This window comes from Notothenia coriiceps, unplaced genomic scaffold (assembly GCF_000735185.1).
Source record: "Notothenia coriiceps isolate Sejong01 unplaced genomic scaffold, NC01 NC01_scaffold00028445, whole genome shotgun sequence".
NCBI classification, from domain to species: Eukaryota; Metazoa; Chordata; class Actinopteri; order Perciformes; family Nototheniidae; genus Notothenia; species Notothenia coriiceps.
In genome coordinates, this window is record NW_011361146.1 from 12,831 (window position 1) to 28,750 (window position 15,920).

Here is a 15,920-nt window from a genome sequence, read left to right on the forward strand (position 1 = left end):
GGTATAAACTTGTATATTATTAGTATCATCATTAAGTTCCCTGCAAATAACAATTTGTTATTGAGATATAATGTAGTAATAGTGAGAGACCAATAACCAACCAAGGTAACACCCGCCCACCTTATCACCTGAATCTCCTCCTAGAGCACCATTGTGTTCATTTTAACCAAATCTCTCTCAGAGGGGCGTGGGGAGGGGCTCCTTATTTTCATCTAAAGTAACAGACAGAGGGGATTATGGGTAATGCTGCAATGATCTGTTTGGTGTTTGGAGCCAAACTCTTCAGAGACATGTTCTGTATCTGAGACCTATAATATATTGATGAAAAACAGTGTAATAGGGGACCTTTACATTCAAACTGAAGTCTCTCAAATTGTATAAACTAAAACATAATCAGTCTCAAGTCTTTTAACTGCGTCTCTAAAGCATCATCAAGTTATCACTAGTCCATGCGGCGGAAAGTTCCTGGTTAAGGGATTAGTTTGGTGACTTTCTGTCTAAAGTAGTCTAAAACCAATAATGAGTTGATCTCTAGAATATTTGCTTTTATGTGGGCTGACTGTGTAAACAGTGTTTATAATCCTGTGTGGAGGTGTGTTTAGCCGTCGTCAAAATTCAAAGCGGAAATCACAAGACTTAAAGAAAACAGAAAATAATAATTGTAATTATTTGTAATGCCATATATCCGCACAGCCTCAGGATTTTAATACAAGTCAAGGTGAACATCCTCTGTTGCACCTGGCTTGTGTTTATAACTTACTGTATATTATTGTCCTTCTCTGTGACTCATGTGCCCTTGACTGCCTCCCATCTATGTCATGCACTACTCTGCTTGTGTTTTGAATTTCACTTTATATCTGTATTACGTCCCTTTGAGGATGGCTTTGACCACTTTAGTCATTTGTTTTGGGTTCCTTCATGTATTTACTAGCAGCTAAAACTTCACATCTTTTTTGACAAGCTCCTAGTCCATGCAAAGGGTTCCTGAGTCCTCTGCGTAGATACATGGTCATCACGACTGTTGTCTTGTATGGGATTATAGTGAAGAATTAGATCAAATTACCTCTGCAATAATCTTACCTGCCTCAGAGAAATTAAACCGCCTTTTGAAGTGAGGTTAATGAAATGCCGCAGAAGTCCGAATGTCCCTGTCAGATGGCAGCGAGTCACCGAAGGTTATTAGCACCCTGTTCAATTCTGTAAACTCAACATGAAGGTACCACGTGTCTCTGGAAATGATGCCGGTTTGTTGGTTTCCTGGATTCAAACTTTTCTCCTGTATGCTCCGTCGCATGCATTTTCTCACATTTATTTATTTGTTTATTCCACACATGGCAGTTATTTTAAAACAAAACATGTATACTTTACAAAACATCTACACTTATACTGGTTGATTTTTTTTTTATAGTGCATGGTGGAAAGGAGCAGGGAGAAGAAAATCTTACAATTACAACACGTAAAATAAAGGCAATGTTCTTTCAGTCACAGTAGCTTACAAATACTGAAACATAAAACCAGAACACAATCAACAGTCAACTTCGTACTGTCTAATTACGCTTTCTTTATACATTTTCTTAAACATAAAAATGTTCCTACAGCCCTTTTTTAAATCATTCGGCAAAGAATTTCACTTCTTCTTAACGCCAAACTACAGAGTCACACATCTGCTTTCAAAATGAAGCAACCATCACAAAACCCACCTTTCCCTGCGATAAGAAAGGTAATCTGCTCCCGATCCTCTCTCCGCAGGCGTCTCAGCAGTCCGGAGCGGTGGGTGGTGTATCCGTCGGAGGAGTAGCGGCGGTGGGAGGCCCCCAGGTCGGGCTCAGTGCCGTAGGGGCCGGTCCCGGCGCAGCGCCCCCTACCGCAGACCCCGAGAAACGGAAGCTGATCCAACAGCAGCTGGTCCTCCTGCTCCACGCGCACAAGTGCCAGCGCAGGGAGCAGGCGAACGGGGAAGTGAGGCAGTGCAACCTGCCCCACTGCCGCACCATGAAGAACGTGCTCAACCACATGACTCACTGCCAGGCTGGCAAGTCCTGCCAGGGTGAGTCCTTTGAATTATGATGATTGCTGCTTTTACGGCCGTGTGGTTTGTATCAAACACTGAGGGCAGCGTTTAAAGTCGTCATGTATCTGCAATTCATTTTTGTTCCTTTTGCTTGAGAGTTGTTTATGTCCCTCTTGGTTTCACGTCGTATCAAAATGAGTTATTCGGTCTTTACTCTCTCTCGTCTGGATGTAGTTTCACTGAGTGACTCAGACAGTAACTTTCTCATTCTCTGGCTTCTCTTTCTACTGAATCTTCTCCCTTTCTCTTATCGTCCTTATTCCTCCTCCTCCTCCACTGTCACATGTTTCTCATATCACTCATTCTCCCTCCCTTTTCATGACTCTTCCTTATTTCTGAAACTGATCTCCTTTTATCCCCCCCCGCAGTGGCTCACTGTGCCTCATCCAGACAGATCATCTCTCATTGGAAGAATTGCACACGACATGACTGTCCTGTTTGCCTGCCGCTGAAAAATGCTGGAGACAAGAGGAATCAGCAGTGTGAGTGTTTCTCTCTCTCTCTCTCTCTGTGTGTGTGTGTGTGTGTGTGTGTGTGTGTGTGTGTGTGTGTGTGTGTGTGTGTGTGTGTGTGTAAAATATCTATAAACCCAATTTATATATTAAATTGAGTTTTTGGACAGTTGCTCCATTTTAGAATAAAAATGAGACATGTTAAAATAAAAATGTGCAAATATGTTTTTAATACAATGATTTATATAAATATAAAAAGTAATAATGTGTGCCCTTTGGAAAATATGTAAACCAACGATTAATACAAATTAAAAAGTGTGCATTAAAATATATGCAGCAAAGTATTTGTCCACAGATGCTCATCCTCTGTCCCCTCTTTCTCCTCTCAGCTCTTGTAAACAGTGCCGGGGTGGGTCTGGTGAACTCTTTAGGTTCAGGGGTTCCCGGTGGACAGTCCAACTCTCCCAACCTGAACCCCCCCAACCAGATCGACCCCAGCTCCATCGAGAGAGCCTACGCTGCCCTCGGCCTCACGTACCAGGGGAACCAGATCCCCCAGCCGTCGCAGGGCAGCATGTCCAACCAGGGCCAGCCGGGGATGAGGAACCTCAACTCCATGGGTTAGTTTCTAATACAATTGTCCACATCACATTTTTAGGTTTATCACTGAGAAAATATTATTTGTATTCTTGATCTTCTGTCAGCAAGCTATGCCATAGAAAACATAAATGCAAAGGGCCACTTAACAGATGTTTGAGAGCTTTAAAAGGCATTTCCTGTTTGTTTTTATAAGATGATTGGACTCCCTTAAGTGTCGTCACAGCACATATGTGTGTCTCTTAAAGGCAGAATAAGAAACATTCAATAGACTCGTAGATAATCCCTCTAAATCATCACATGACCAACTAGAAATGTGTTTGTTGTTACCCTGCTGTCTTTTGCCTGCATGTTCTTATATTAAATGACATGTTATTTAGCTGAGGCTTTGATTCAAAGCAACTTGCATACACTTCAAAACCGTAGACATGCTTACAGAGAAATCTAGGGTAAAGTATCTTGTCCAAGGACACTTCGACATGTTGACTGCCGGGAATGATATCAAATCCCTGACCCTCTGATTGTTAGACTGCCATTTATTCCCTCAGTCACAGCTTGTTCAGTACATTTCCGTGTCAACCACTATACAAACTTAAAGACCAGGTGCCCAAATGGTGGACAGTGACACACGACTGGCGTAACTGAGATCAGACAAAGCTTGTTCCAAAACAAGAGTTAATCATTTTCCACCATAACGCAGTCGGGGCCTGCTTATAGTGTCGTACTAAAAATCACGTCCTTCAAACTCTATAATCACAACTCTTTCACTCTTTCCAGGTGGAAACTCTATGGGAGTGAATGGTGGAGTGGGGGTGCAATCCCCCAACCAGTCGAGTCTACTGCCGAACTCCCTGCTGCATGGCAGCATGAGTGCACAGAAGTAGGACCATTTTTATATTTCTTATATTGGACATTAACAAAGACAAACTGTGTTCTGTTTTGGATGAAATCTCACTCCTTCCTTTCCTTCTTGTCTGTAATTGTTCTAGTTTGATGAGTGATAGTTTGGCGACCCTGAGCTCGATGCCCATGGCGACCCCCCCCTCTGCTCCCGGCATGAGGAAGTCTTGGCATGAAGACATCACACAGGACCTCCGAAACCACCTCGTCCACAAGCTGTGAGTATGCGCCCTCAGGATATCTCACTAGAGCCGGGAAGTAAAGAAATAAAATGTGTTGGAAAAACAGCAAGGGGTAAAAATACAGTAGTCGCAGTATGTGCAGGTGTAGTACAATAAATACTGATAGTGAGAAAAAATATATACTTAGTTTAAAAGCTAGAATATGTATAAATACTGTATTTTCACTATGGATCCCAGATGCACAGCATAGACAGTGGTATTGGATAACCTTCAGCACCTGGTGTCATCCTCTTGCCTCAAGTTAATTGTATCTGTGTGTCCTTCTTGTTTGTGCATGTGTGAGAGTAGTGTGCAGGCAATCTTCCCCACTCCTGATCCGGCCGCCCTGAAGGACCGGCGGATGGAGAACCTGGTGGCGTACGCTCGGAAAGTCGAGGGGGACATGTACGAGTCGGCCAACAGCCGGGTAAGAAACCAACACACCGAGTGTATCAGTATCAGAATATTTAATTTATCCTAGGTGGAAATGGGTTTTGTGACCGTTGTTCCATTTTATAATAAAATAAAATGATTGATATGAACATAGGAAGTTCATGTTTTAAATCTGCAATAAAGGATAAAGTATTTATATAAACATAAGAAATTAAAGTAAACATTTGCTGAAAAAGGATATGATTATTAATATGTATATAAATATTAGAAGTTAATGTCAAAATGTATAATAAAGGGATTGGTACAATAAGACTACCCTTATAAAGGGTTTACGAATAGTTTGTAATTCATTTATTAATTAGGTTGTGAACACTTTATACATCATTAATAAGCTTTTATAAGACATGAGATAAACAGGGCAACTGTGACCGGTTGCTTGCCAAATAGTGAGAATTACACATATGATGTTTGTCAATCTTAAAAAAATAATTTCCATGTCAAAAAAGTCACAGTTTGTCATAAAACTGTGGAAATATAAGACTATGAAAAATACGCAACTAGAAAGACTACGAATCCCAGAATCCCGGTCCCGCATGCTGGCTCTTACGGAACCGACTAACTCCCCTTGTGTGTATGCACAGCTCTCAACATGCCCAGACTTGGAGTGATTTTCACCTCTTTTAATACTTTTCGCCTCATTCTGAAAGAAAGAGGTGAAATGTTCCAACGTGACGGCCGTCTGGGTGTGTGGTGCGAGACGGGAGATGTAGTTCATTGAGCGGTTTCACACAAAACAAAGTGTTACCACAGTTTAATGATATATTTTTTTTTTTTCTTTCTTGCAAAATTATCTTTTAAATTGACGAACATCATATGTGTAATTCATGGCACAATTCAAACGGGATCAAAAGATAATCTTTCTCTCTCCATTGACTTCAATACATACTTTTTCCGAAATTAGGTCCCATGGAGCTCCCCCGGAAAGGGAGGGACTTCGCCTCTCTATAAGGCTTAGTCATCTTGCCAAATAGTGAGCCTGTGTTGATGTATACAAACTATGTTAGAACTGGTTTATAAATGGTTCTTAATGATTAATAAAGTGTTTACTACCTAATTCATAACCTAATTATAAACCCTTTATGAATCCTTTATAAGGGTAGTCTTATTGTAAAGTGGTACCGAGGGATTTTAAAATAATTGAATCCAAATATTTATTTAAATATAGAAGAAAAAAATTGTTGTAAAAATGAATTATGCAAACATTTATGTTGAAGTAAAAATGTGCACATTGTATAATATATAAAATCAATACAAATGTGTATATTACAATGCATGGAGTGGCATTAATACAGATTTGAATGCCAAACTGCAAACGGTTTGTGTCAATCCCTCCCAGTTTGTAATCGTGTTGAATCCATCAGTTTCCAGTAGAGAAGGTATAAGTATTAATGTATGCACTGTTGCGATTAAACCAAGTAACCTCCTCTGTCCCGGCTGGTGCTTCTTTTTCTAGGCGGAGTACTACCATCTGCTGGCAGAGAAAATCTACAAAATCCAAAAGGAGCTGGAGGAGAAGAGGAGGACGCGACTCCAGAAGCAAGGCATGATGCCCGGCATCCCCTCCCCTGGCCTCCCACAGGTGCCCCCCAGCATGGGACAGCCCCCCAGCATGGGTCAGCCCCCCAGCATGGGACAGCCCTCTATTGCTCCTGGACAATCACCAAGTAAGTAGACATTTTGTTTTAACCTCCTTCACACCCTTCTATGTGTATGTAGAAACAATTGAATGCATCCACACCAGACTGCAAATAATAGAAACACATTTGACTGCTTAGCTTTTAGATTTCAGTAATGTTCATAATAATTGGCACAGAAACATGTTTAGTATTAAAGTAGAATAAAAGAACAAGTAAACAGTTGTCCCATACGCTAAAATATATAATACTTAAAGTAACATCCCGATAGCAATGAATACATTAAATGCTTTGACAATAAATACATTAAAAAATGTAATCTGTGGAAGCCGTGGCGCTGTAAAAAGCACGACCAATCATCTGAGCCGGCCCGGCTAAAGTAACTGGATGGCCTACCTGCCTGTCAGCCTTCCATCTGTGCACAAACTTATCTCGTGCCCTCATTGGTCATGTGCGCGTTCGTGTGTGTTGGAGGAGGGGCTCTGTAAGGAAGTCTGAAGGAAGGGGAAGATTGTTTTCGGTTGTGTATTTTCAAATTCTAGCGCACTCGAGCTGGTTTCTCCAAAATTACCTCCCCCACCTTTAAGGACAAAGAAAGCCAACTGTATATCCATTACTAATCCAGCATTACCTTGAATTAGTAAAGGTAAACGTTTTTCCACATGCATTCAGGGTAGTAAGATCTGAAAATGTAAGAAAAGTCTTGATCAATTGAAGTAAAAACTTACACAACTCTTGCAGCAAAACAATAGTTATAATTGTATGTTTACCGAACCAGTAGCATGCTTTCCCAAGCGTCTGAATTGTCTGAACAAGTGCTGTTCATGCAGAAGTGTGTTGAACAGTCAGGGTTAGAGAAAGTACTTGTTTAGACATGTGAGATCTAGATTATAGTGCATGCGTTGAGTGACACCGTGTGAAACAAGTTTTCTTCAACAGCCTGAATCATTTATAGAGTTCTTGGAAGTATTTCTCACCCTTTTTAAACTTATTTTAGTCACTTATGGTTTTACTAGTATTCAGTAATCCTGATTTATGATCCCTGTAACTCTTCTCTCCGTCAGATGGTCCTCACGCCGATCCGTCCATGGTCCGACCAGCTGGACCCAATCAGATGGTCAACAGGATGCAGAGTCCAGGAGGTACGTCTAGTAGTTGTAAATTATATTATTAGAAAGGCAACCAGACTGTTTTCAACAAGGAGGTCAGATCCAAGGCTAATACAAATAGAAATTCATGAATAGTGTATCGGACAGGCTTTGTGCTGCGGAAGAGGAGGCTTTAAAGCAATCCTAGTTAATAATTAGAGAGAATAAGAAACAAATAACCATGTAAGTTTACTGAAGAAGAAACCAGACCAGTTAAGGACAAAGCTTCTGTTGTACATACACTGTTGACCTTTTTGACATTTGGCATAAAAAGGGACCATATTTCTGTTCTCCTTGCCTTTTTTAATTTTGCCATAAATCATTTCTGTTCTCCTTCTCCTCTAGGAATGAACCAGTTTAGTCAGATGGGGATGCAGTCGATGGGTCAGAGGTCTCCTCTGCATGCTCCAATGAACCAGGTTGGCACCACTGTCTCATCTCTTTTACACACATTTCTGGGGTTATATGAATGTAATGCATTAAAGGGATTTTCCAAATATATTTGGTTTTCCCCAATGTTGTTCCACCTCNTTTGGCTCCAAACACCAAACAGATCATTGCAGCATTACCCATAATCCCCTCTGTCTGTTACTTTAGATGAAAATAAGGAGCCCCTCCCCACGCCCCTCTGAGAGAGATTTGGTTAAAAAGAACACAATGGTGCTTTGGAGGAGATTCAGGTGATAAGGTGTGGGGGTGGGGAGGGGGGTTACCTTAGTTGGTGATTGGCTAATGGTTACACAACCCAAAAAATCGTTGTGACATCATAAAGTGGCCAAAATTTTATCAGCTCATTTTCAGACAGGTTTTTATATAAATGGTTCAGGACAAAAAGAGAGAGAATCTTTTTTCCTCAAACTTTCAGAGTCTCTTTACACAGAGGGGACACATGTTGATGTAGAAGAGACATGAAGAAGTGGATTTTGCATAATAGGTGACCTTTAACATAATATACATTTCTAATTAAGCAGAAACTGATCTTACCATCCCAGGCATGCCTTGACCCGGCGGTGCCTTCTTGTCCATGTTGAACTGGGCGGCCATATTGTTTGGCATCCCCGCCTTATTCTGGAGCTGAGGGCCCAGCCCTGCTCCAGGAAGCCCCTGGCCAGCCTGGCCGTACGGACCGCCATAGGGGCCCGCGTTGGCCATCATATTCATCTGGAGAAAGAGAGGGGGACAAAGAGAAACGAGAAAGAGGAGAAGAGAATGGATCATTTAGAGATCAAATAAATTACTTTGACGACCTTTAAAGCATTATTTAAGTAGCAAGTCAAGTGATATTTCATTTTCAAAGATGAAATATGCGAAGTTTTACAATGTGTTCTTACATTAGTTAACAACTACAACTATCACTTTAAAACTGTTTTTAAATTGCTGCGGCAGTGCAAAGGATACTTCTTGGAATTACTTTACAGGGACTACAGGTAAATATTCCTTCATAATGAGTGACAGTATTAATTCCCCTTTACCTTGACCTTACTTTAATCTCCACAATGAATGCCACTCTTTATGGTTCAGAAAAAGGTTACCATCTATGGTGTAAGATCCAGCTTACATTTTTCCAGCTACTTCCGTATATGCCCAAACTTTTCCTTATTTTAAAACAGCAAATACATTTGAACTACAAAGAACTTGAGATTTGAGTCAAGACAGGAATCATTATTAGTAACACCTACCGTTGGATTTCCACCGACTGTAACTACAGCTCATATTTTATACAGAATCAACTGCACAATCTCCTCAGCATTGAACATGGATAACACGTACTTTACATGCTTAAGTTAACTACAGGACATTAGTTTTAAAAAAATCCGGTGCTTGCCGGCGCACCACCAAAGAGTTATGCTACTAGTTTGGCTGAATTATTGGTGTATAGTGGTTTGGTGTATTGTCTTCACACCTTCAATCAAACTATCCTGTGGCACATAGAAGAGGTTAACCATTGATACCACAGAGCAGTGAAGCAGAGTAGAGTCCAACAAGCAACCACACACTACTGTTTACTACAGGTTCTACTACAGGTTCTACTACAGGTTCACTAAAGTCTACAGCTTCACATGAGTAAATGGCTTTTAGAGGGAATTTATCATCATCATCATCATCATCATCAGTTTTCATTTATTTGACCAAACTCAAGAAAGCCATCAAGAACCACGACATGTCCATAGTTTTGCTACTTTTTCAATATATTACGTATAAATGTATAGTTTAGTTGATTGTACCAGATAATCCTTAATAACATTTAATTTAGCTGATGCTAAAGTAACTTACAATAAGTTAAATTAACCATGTTGATAAACTCAAAACAGCCAGAAACCTACAAAATGCATGCTCCCACTCGTCCCAATTGGCCATGTTGGAGTTATGAGATATTGACCAATATTTGTAATTCCTATTTTGTAAATGTTGTCAAAATAAAATACATTACAATTACAATCCTTTAGAATTGACTCTTGTTAATGGCACATTTCAAATGTAAAAGAGCATTTTTCTTTTTGAAAAAAAACTACATGTAGGTTTTCAGCAGTGCACCAAAACAAAACCATAATCTGTTGAGGACGGCATTTAAAACATTTTAAACTCAGTTTAAGTTTGAACCAGAACTTAACATTTGCAATGTGTGCTTACCTTGTTCAATGCTCCGGGTTGCTGCGGTCTCATCCCTGCCTGACCCCCGGGTCCCATTTGCTGCCCGCCCTGCTGCAGGGTTTCCGCCAACAAATTACTATTGTTACCCATGCTCCCATTGCCAGGGTAACCCATTCTTGGCGAGCCGTTCATCACCTGCCCCCCCATCAGGCCTTGCTGCTGTCCAGTGTTGCCCTTCTGGGCATTCATCATGGCAGCTGCCCGATTGAGAGCTGCCACCCCTCCACCCATCCCAACTTGCTGCATTAATCCAGGCTGCTGTCCCTGGGGGGGCATGCCTTGAGGTCCACCAGGGGAGACACCCCCCATCATCCCCATGGAGGCCCCGGGTCCTGTGCTGTTGGATGTGGGGCCCCCCTGCTGTGCGGGTGCTCCTGCACGCAACAGCTCCGACAGCTGTTTGTGTTTGGCAGCAGCATCATGGCCGCCCAAACCCAGTCCTCCTCCGAGACTGCCAAGGCTGGTGTGGAGTTGACTGACATCCCCTCCGTTAGTCAGCCCCAAGTCCGACGAGTTGATGAGCTCATCGGGGAGGTCGTGCTCCAGGTCGAAAAGTGAACCGAAATCTAAGCACAAAAGAAAATAAACTTTAAAAACTAGAAAAAAATAAGGTTCACACAGCTCAGGAAATGTAGGATTTGCACTGCATACATTTTTAAACCCAACTTAATTTGAGTGAAGTAAAACGCTGACAATTATTTTGAAAACCATTTCATTTGTAGCCCATAGCTGGACAGCCAGTGCAGATTTAGCTTCCGCTCAAAGCCTTGATTTCTCTCCCGGGCATCAGCTTGTGGTTTGATGGGGTGCCAAACATGGAGAGTGAACGCAGTAGGGTCGGGGTGGGAAGCCGCAGAGAGTAAACATTACAGTACCTAGGTAGGTGTGTGCATTGGATCTAAAGTCATGTTGTGCAAGAGCATTAAACAGAAAAGTGTCAGAAGTCATTTCCACTGAACAGCAAATGGGAACGTTTGACGAAATATATAAAAATGATACACATTTTTCTTAGTAGACGTTTCATCCAGCAGAAGAAAGACATCCAGTGATAGCTCTACTTTGATAGTGAAAACCCAGGTTAAAACATAACCTGCATGTTTAGTTTTATTGCATGTATGATGACTTTTAGCATGCATTTGAGTTGTTGACCTCATGCATTTAGAGAATTTACAGCATTAGGGCCTAGATACTTAAGGAAATGTCACATGTTTCAAACTTGAAATGTACATAACTTACTTTGCGAGCTTGTATTGCAAAGTTAAAATAAAGTGTAATAAACAAAAGCAGAAATACTACCTACATCTTCATGCAATTCTGTGTCTTGTTCAGTGGTGGAAGTACATTTACTCAAGTACAAAAGTAAGTTACTTTTACTTTCCTTGAGTATTTTCATGTTATCCTACTTTATACTTTTACTCTACCAATTTTGTAGGCAAATGTTTTACTCCACTACAATAATTTTTACAGATTTATATACTTTGCACATTTAGATTATAAATACACAATTTAAATCCACTAATTTATGTATATTTGCCATCATAGGATAAGCTACCCAGTATCAAATAAACCCCACTTTTACAAAGTACAACATTGAAGTGATTATTGAATCAATAATTATAATCTAATAATTTAAAAATATATATTGTGCTTAAATGTGCCATTATACAGTACCTTTGCTTTTGGTCAAGTATATTTAGATGCCAATACTGTTGAAGCCTTAACACCTCGGACGTTACAATACCTTACTTTTACTTTAAACAGAATATTCCTATTCTGTGGTATTTCTAATTTTACTTTAGTACAATATCCGACTACATGTATGACCTCTGTATTTAATGATATACTTTTCTTTTTTTTCTACTTTACAGAAAGCGACTAAACCAAAGACATATCTAAATTATCATGCATGTCTCGTCACAAATGCATGCAACAAGAGGAAGCCATACGTGTACAGCTTCTGCTTCAATGTGTAGAAATGAATTAGTTTTCAATTAAAGTTGAATTCCCAACAAAAGGGAACCGTATTTAACAGTTAAATCGTTTTGAAGAGTAAATGCAGAAAGTGCAGCGCCGAGTCAACGTGCAGTGAGTCAAACAATGGAGGATGAACAAGAATGGGCTTCGTCGGTTGACTACAATTGAGAAAAGCCTTTGAACAAAAACACATGAAAGGAAATGTTTCGAAGACGGCACATCGAGTTCCCCCTTTCATTTAAAAGCTTCAAAAAGTAAAACATGTACACACTGCTGTTTAATCGGCTGGGAAACAACGCTTTGCGCAACTTTGTGACGAACAATAGCTACGACAATTGTTCGCTAAAAACAGAGCAGCGGCTAACAACACGTGAAGCACACGACATTTCTCACCACAAACGGGTTTATTTCCACTATATAAAGTATTGGCTTGCACAGAAAATGAGTCTTATTGAACAGAATGAGGGTTTGTTGGTGAAAAACCACTTATTTTCTTTGCTAGCTTCGAGCTCAGCTGAGCCGGTGGCTAGTTAGCTTAGCTAGCTCGGTAACCGTTACTTTCTCCCAAAGCTAATTCAGGAAACGGTGCTGTGTTACTACTTTAATGGATAAACTATAACGCCTGGTGTTTAATGAGGAGTATGTGCTCTCGTGTTTTCAAATTAATCAACTTTTAAAAGTAGTAAGACAACTTGAAGCAGACTGGGGTGACTCTGCTCTTCCATTGTTTGGAGATGGGTCTAATAGTTGGTGGCTAGTTAGTTAGCATGTTGAAGCTAACGCATCAAAACACCCCTGCAGGAAAGTTGCTCCTTTTCTTTTTCACAAACCAAACTCTCAGTTTAGCCTTTTTCTACACATAAATAAAGTAAAAGTTCTGGAGCGGCTGTGTCAGTTAAGTTGCTGTGTAACTCTGCAGGGACTCAACAGACCGATCCTAAATTAACACACAGTTTGAGCTGTTTTATATGTTACCTCCAGCTAGTTAGCTAGCTAGCTCAGTAACCGTTACTTTCTCCTAAAGCTAATTCAGGAAACGTTGCTGTGTTTCTACCTTTAGGTAGACAATATAACGCATCCTGTTTAGTGAGTGTGTGCTCTTATGTTTCAAATAAATCAACTTTCAAAAGTAGTAAGACAACTTGAATCAAACTAGGGTGACTCTGCTCTTCCATTGTTTGGTCTAATAGTTAGTGGCTAGTTAGCTAGCATGCTGAGGCTAACGCATCAAAACATGCCTGCAGGAAAGTTGCTCCTTTTCTTTTTTTACAAAAAAATCTCACAGACTAGCTTTTTTATCAACAAAGCTACAAATAAATGTGCATTTAAAAGCATTAATTCTTGAGCAGCTCTGTGTCAGACCAAGTTGCAGAGTAACTCTGCAGGGACTCCAAACACATTAATGAACACACATTGGGAGCTATTTCATATTTTATCTGAAGCTAAGTTAATGCATGCCTATATTTACCGTTTCCATCACTGGCAGACACGGAGAGGGCTGGAGAGGACAGCTTGGGCCTCTTGGCTGAAGGCGGGCCGGACTCCAGGACATTATCGGCCATATTTTTGTCGAATTAAAAAAAAAAAAAGCTGTAGATCCACGGAGGGGCAAACGTATTTCCTTTTAATTTGCGTCTCCTTTTCCCTTTAAGAAATGGTCGTTCCCCCACCGCTTGGGGGGACGGTAGGGGAGAAGAGAGCAATGTTGAACTCTTTCCTCACCCTCTCGGTTTATTCCTCTCTGCAGCTATCAGTCCCCCTCCCCTTTCGGAGATTCTGTTTCTTCACTGATTTCAACAGGAGGAGGTGGGAAGGTGGAGTCGGCGAAAAAGGCAAGCGTGTGCGGCCCCTCTGACAACCTCATGTAGCCTCTTCTGCGACACAAAAACTGTCCCAAGATCCGTCCTCCGTGCTGCTTTCAGTCCTTTCCGCCATAGTCGGCCGGAGAAAGCCTGTAATTTCAGCTCTGAAATGGGGAGTCTCGATCAGGGCACGGAAAAAAAAGATAAGCAAGATCCAAAAAACACAAACCAGGAGGGTTAACTTCTGCAGGCCGTTTTCCTCATGCAACAGTTATGAGATCCACGGTTGCATTTACTATTTCTTTCACCTGACCAGACATCTCACTTAATTGTGCAGAGTAGAAGTAGCTCTCTAATACAGTTTAAAGAAGTACTCAGTACAATACTGAGAATCTTGCATTGGCTTAACAGAAACTGAATAAATACTATAACAGTTCTGCAGAAAGAAAGTCCCACACTTGCAGTTACTCAGATTGGAGAATATATAGCAGATGTCCATGCATGCCTTTTCTTTTGCATGTGCATGCTGACAAAAAAAATGTGCACTTAGTGTTTGACCACGCAAGGCACTGGGTCAGGAACTCGTATTGCACGTTTGGTTGTTGCAACCCCCTTTTCCTCTTGCAGAGCAGCAGGGTTGGCAAAATAGAAAATCTTGTCAGAAAAAGCACCGTGCAATCGATCCTGATGCAGAATGTAGTTCTTGGACTTCTTGTGGGCAATCACAGCGTCTAATTGGCAATCAGCGGGCAGTCAGATTGATCCAATTAGTTTTTTATTTTTGCAGAGGTTACTTATCTTGTGCTCCACAAGAGGTTTCCTCCTCTGGGTTTCCCTTGGTTTTTAGCACTTGAAATAAAAAATAAAAAGATAAATATTCCCCAAAAATGTGCTGTCACTCACTGCTTTATAGGATGCAAGTGAAGAGAAAAAATAAACCGGAGCACAGCTTGCGCGACAGGCGAAAATGTGAATTAAAAAAATGACGATTGGTCGCAAAAAAAAAAAAAAATATGGCTATTTCGGAAGCGGAAAGATTCAGATCGGTGTTGACACCTAGCTTTAAAATATTTTGCACTGAGCAAAAAATCCTCTCATTTACTCTTTGTGATGGAGAAATGCCCCCCCTTCGTGTTGATCCTGGCAATTTTCCCCCTTCTCTTTAAACCCGTCTTTCTTTCCACCTCTCCCTTCTGCCCGGCAGCAATTTATTTATATAATTGTCTATGCGGACTCTTTCCTTCCTCCGCGACGGACACATAGTGAATTTTCATGTTTTCCCTTTTTTCGCAGTTTTTTTTCCTCCTTATAATAAGATATATTGCGCTCTTCCGCCTCTCCTCTCTGTCTCCGCTCCGCAAAACACCCCCTTCCTTGGATTTGGAGTATTTCCTTCTCATGCATACATATATATATATATCACCGACTCGGTTTCCCTCCACGGTGGTGCTTTCTCTCTCTTAGAAACACGGACAGGTTTTCTCCACTCTTTCTTTCCTTCCCGGTGTGGCTGGCCGTCGGTAGCCGGAGAGTCGCTCCTTCCTCTCGGTTATCTCCTCCTGTTTCTGACGGTCTGTCCGCACAAACAAAATGGCGGCTTGTTGTTTCTACTCCTCTGATACGGGGGGGAGGGTTGGAGGTACAGCAACATTAGGCGTGAAGGGGAGGAGGGAGAGGAGGGAGGAAGAGGGGAGGTTTGTCTTCGGAGGGGTTCGGGAATGTCCGGAAACCGGTTCCGTGATTTTACGGGTTTCAATCGATTTCAATCTGTATAAGAGTGTTGCTCCGTGTTTCTCTTCCTCACACAAACAGTAACTGAGGTGGAAGAAGTACCACAATCTTGTACTTCAGTAAAAGTACAAATACTACGGTCTTAAAAATACCCCATTACAAGTAAAAGTACAAATCCTATGGCCTGAAAATACTCCATTAGAAGTAAACAGTGGGGTTGCTAATCTACTCAAGTAGGCCTACTGTACTTCACTCAAATGGAGGTACTTTACTTGAGTATTTGCA

At 41.1% G+C, this 15,920-nt stretch overlaps 2 protein-coding genes across 2 annotated transcripts; one reads left to right on the forward strand and one right to left on the reverse strand.

Moving 5' to 3' along the window:
- Positions 1 to 1,210: 1,210 nt before the first annotated feature.
- LOC104958224 (histone acetyltransferase p300-like) lies at positions 1,211 to 8,454 on the forward strand. Its single transcript, XM_010785953.1, has 11 exons — positions 1,211 to 1,216; positions 1,750 to 2,047; positions 2,440 to 2,553; positions 2,913 to 3,143; positions 3,898 to 4,000; positions 4,110 to 4,238; positions 4,551 to 4,668; positions 6,148 to 6,358; positions 7,393 to 7,470; positions 7,822 to 7,936; positions 8,448 to 8,454. Exons 1-11 carry the CDS (start codon positions 1,211 to 1,213, stop codon positions 8,452 to 8,454), a joined length of 1,410 nt encoding a protein of 469 aa, XP_010784255.1.
- Positions 8,455 to 8,460: 6 nt separating this feature from the next.
- On the reverse strand, positions 8,461 to 15,489 carry LOC104958226 (histone acetyltransferase p300-like; the record flags this gene model as incomplete). Its single annotated transcript, XM_010785954.1, has 3 exons — positions 13,571 to 15,489; positions 10,108 to 10,694; positions 8,461 to 8,637 (listed from the first exon to the last, which is right to left on the reverse strand). Coding segments are annotated over exons 1-3 (858 nt in total), but the record flags the coding sequence as incomplete, so codon positions are not given.
- Positions 15,490 to 15,920: the final 431 nt, after the last annotated feature.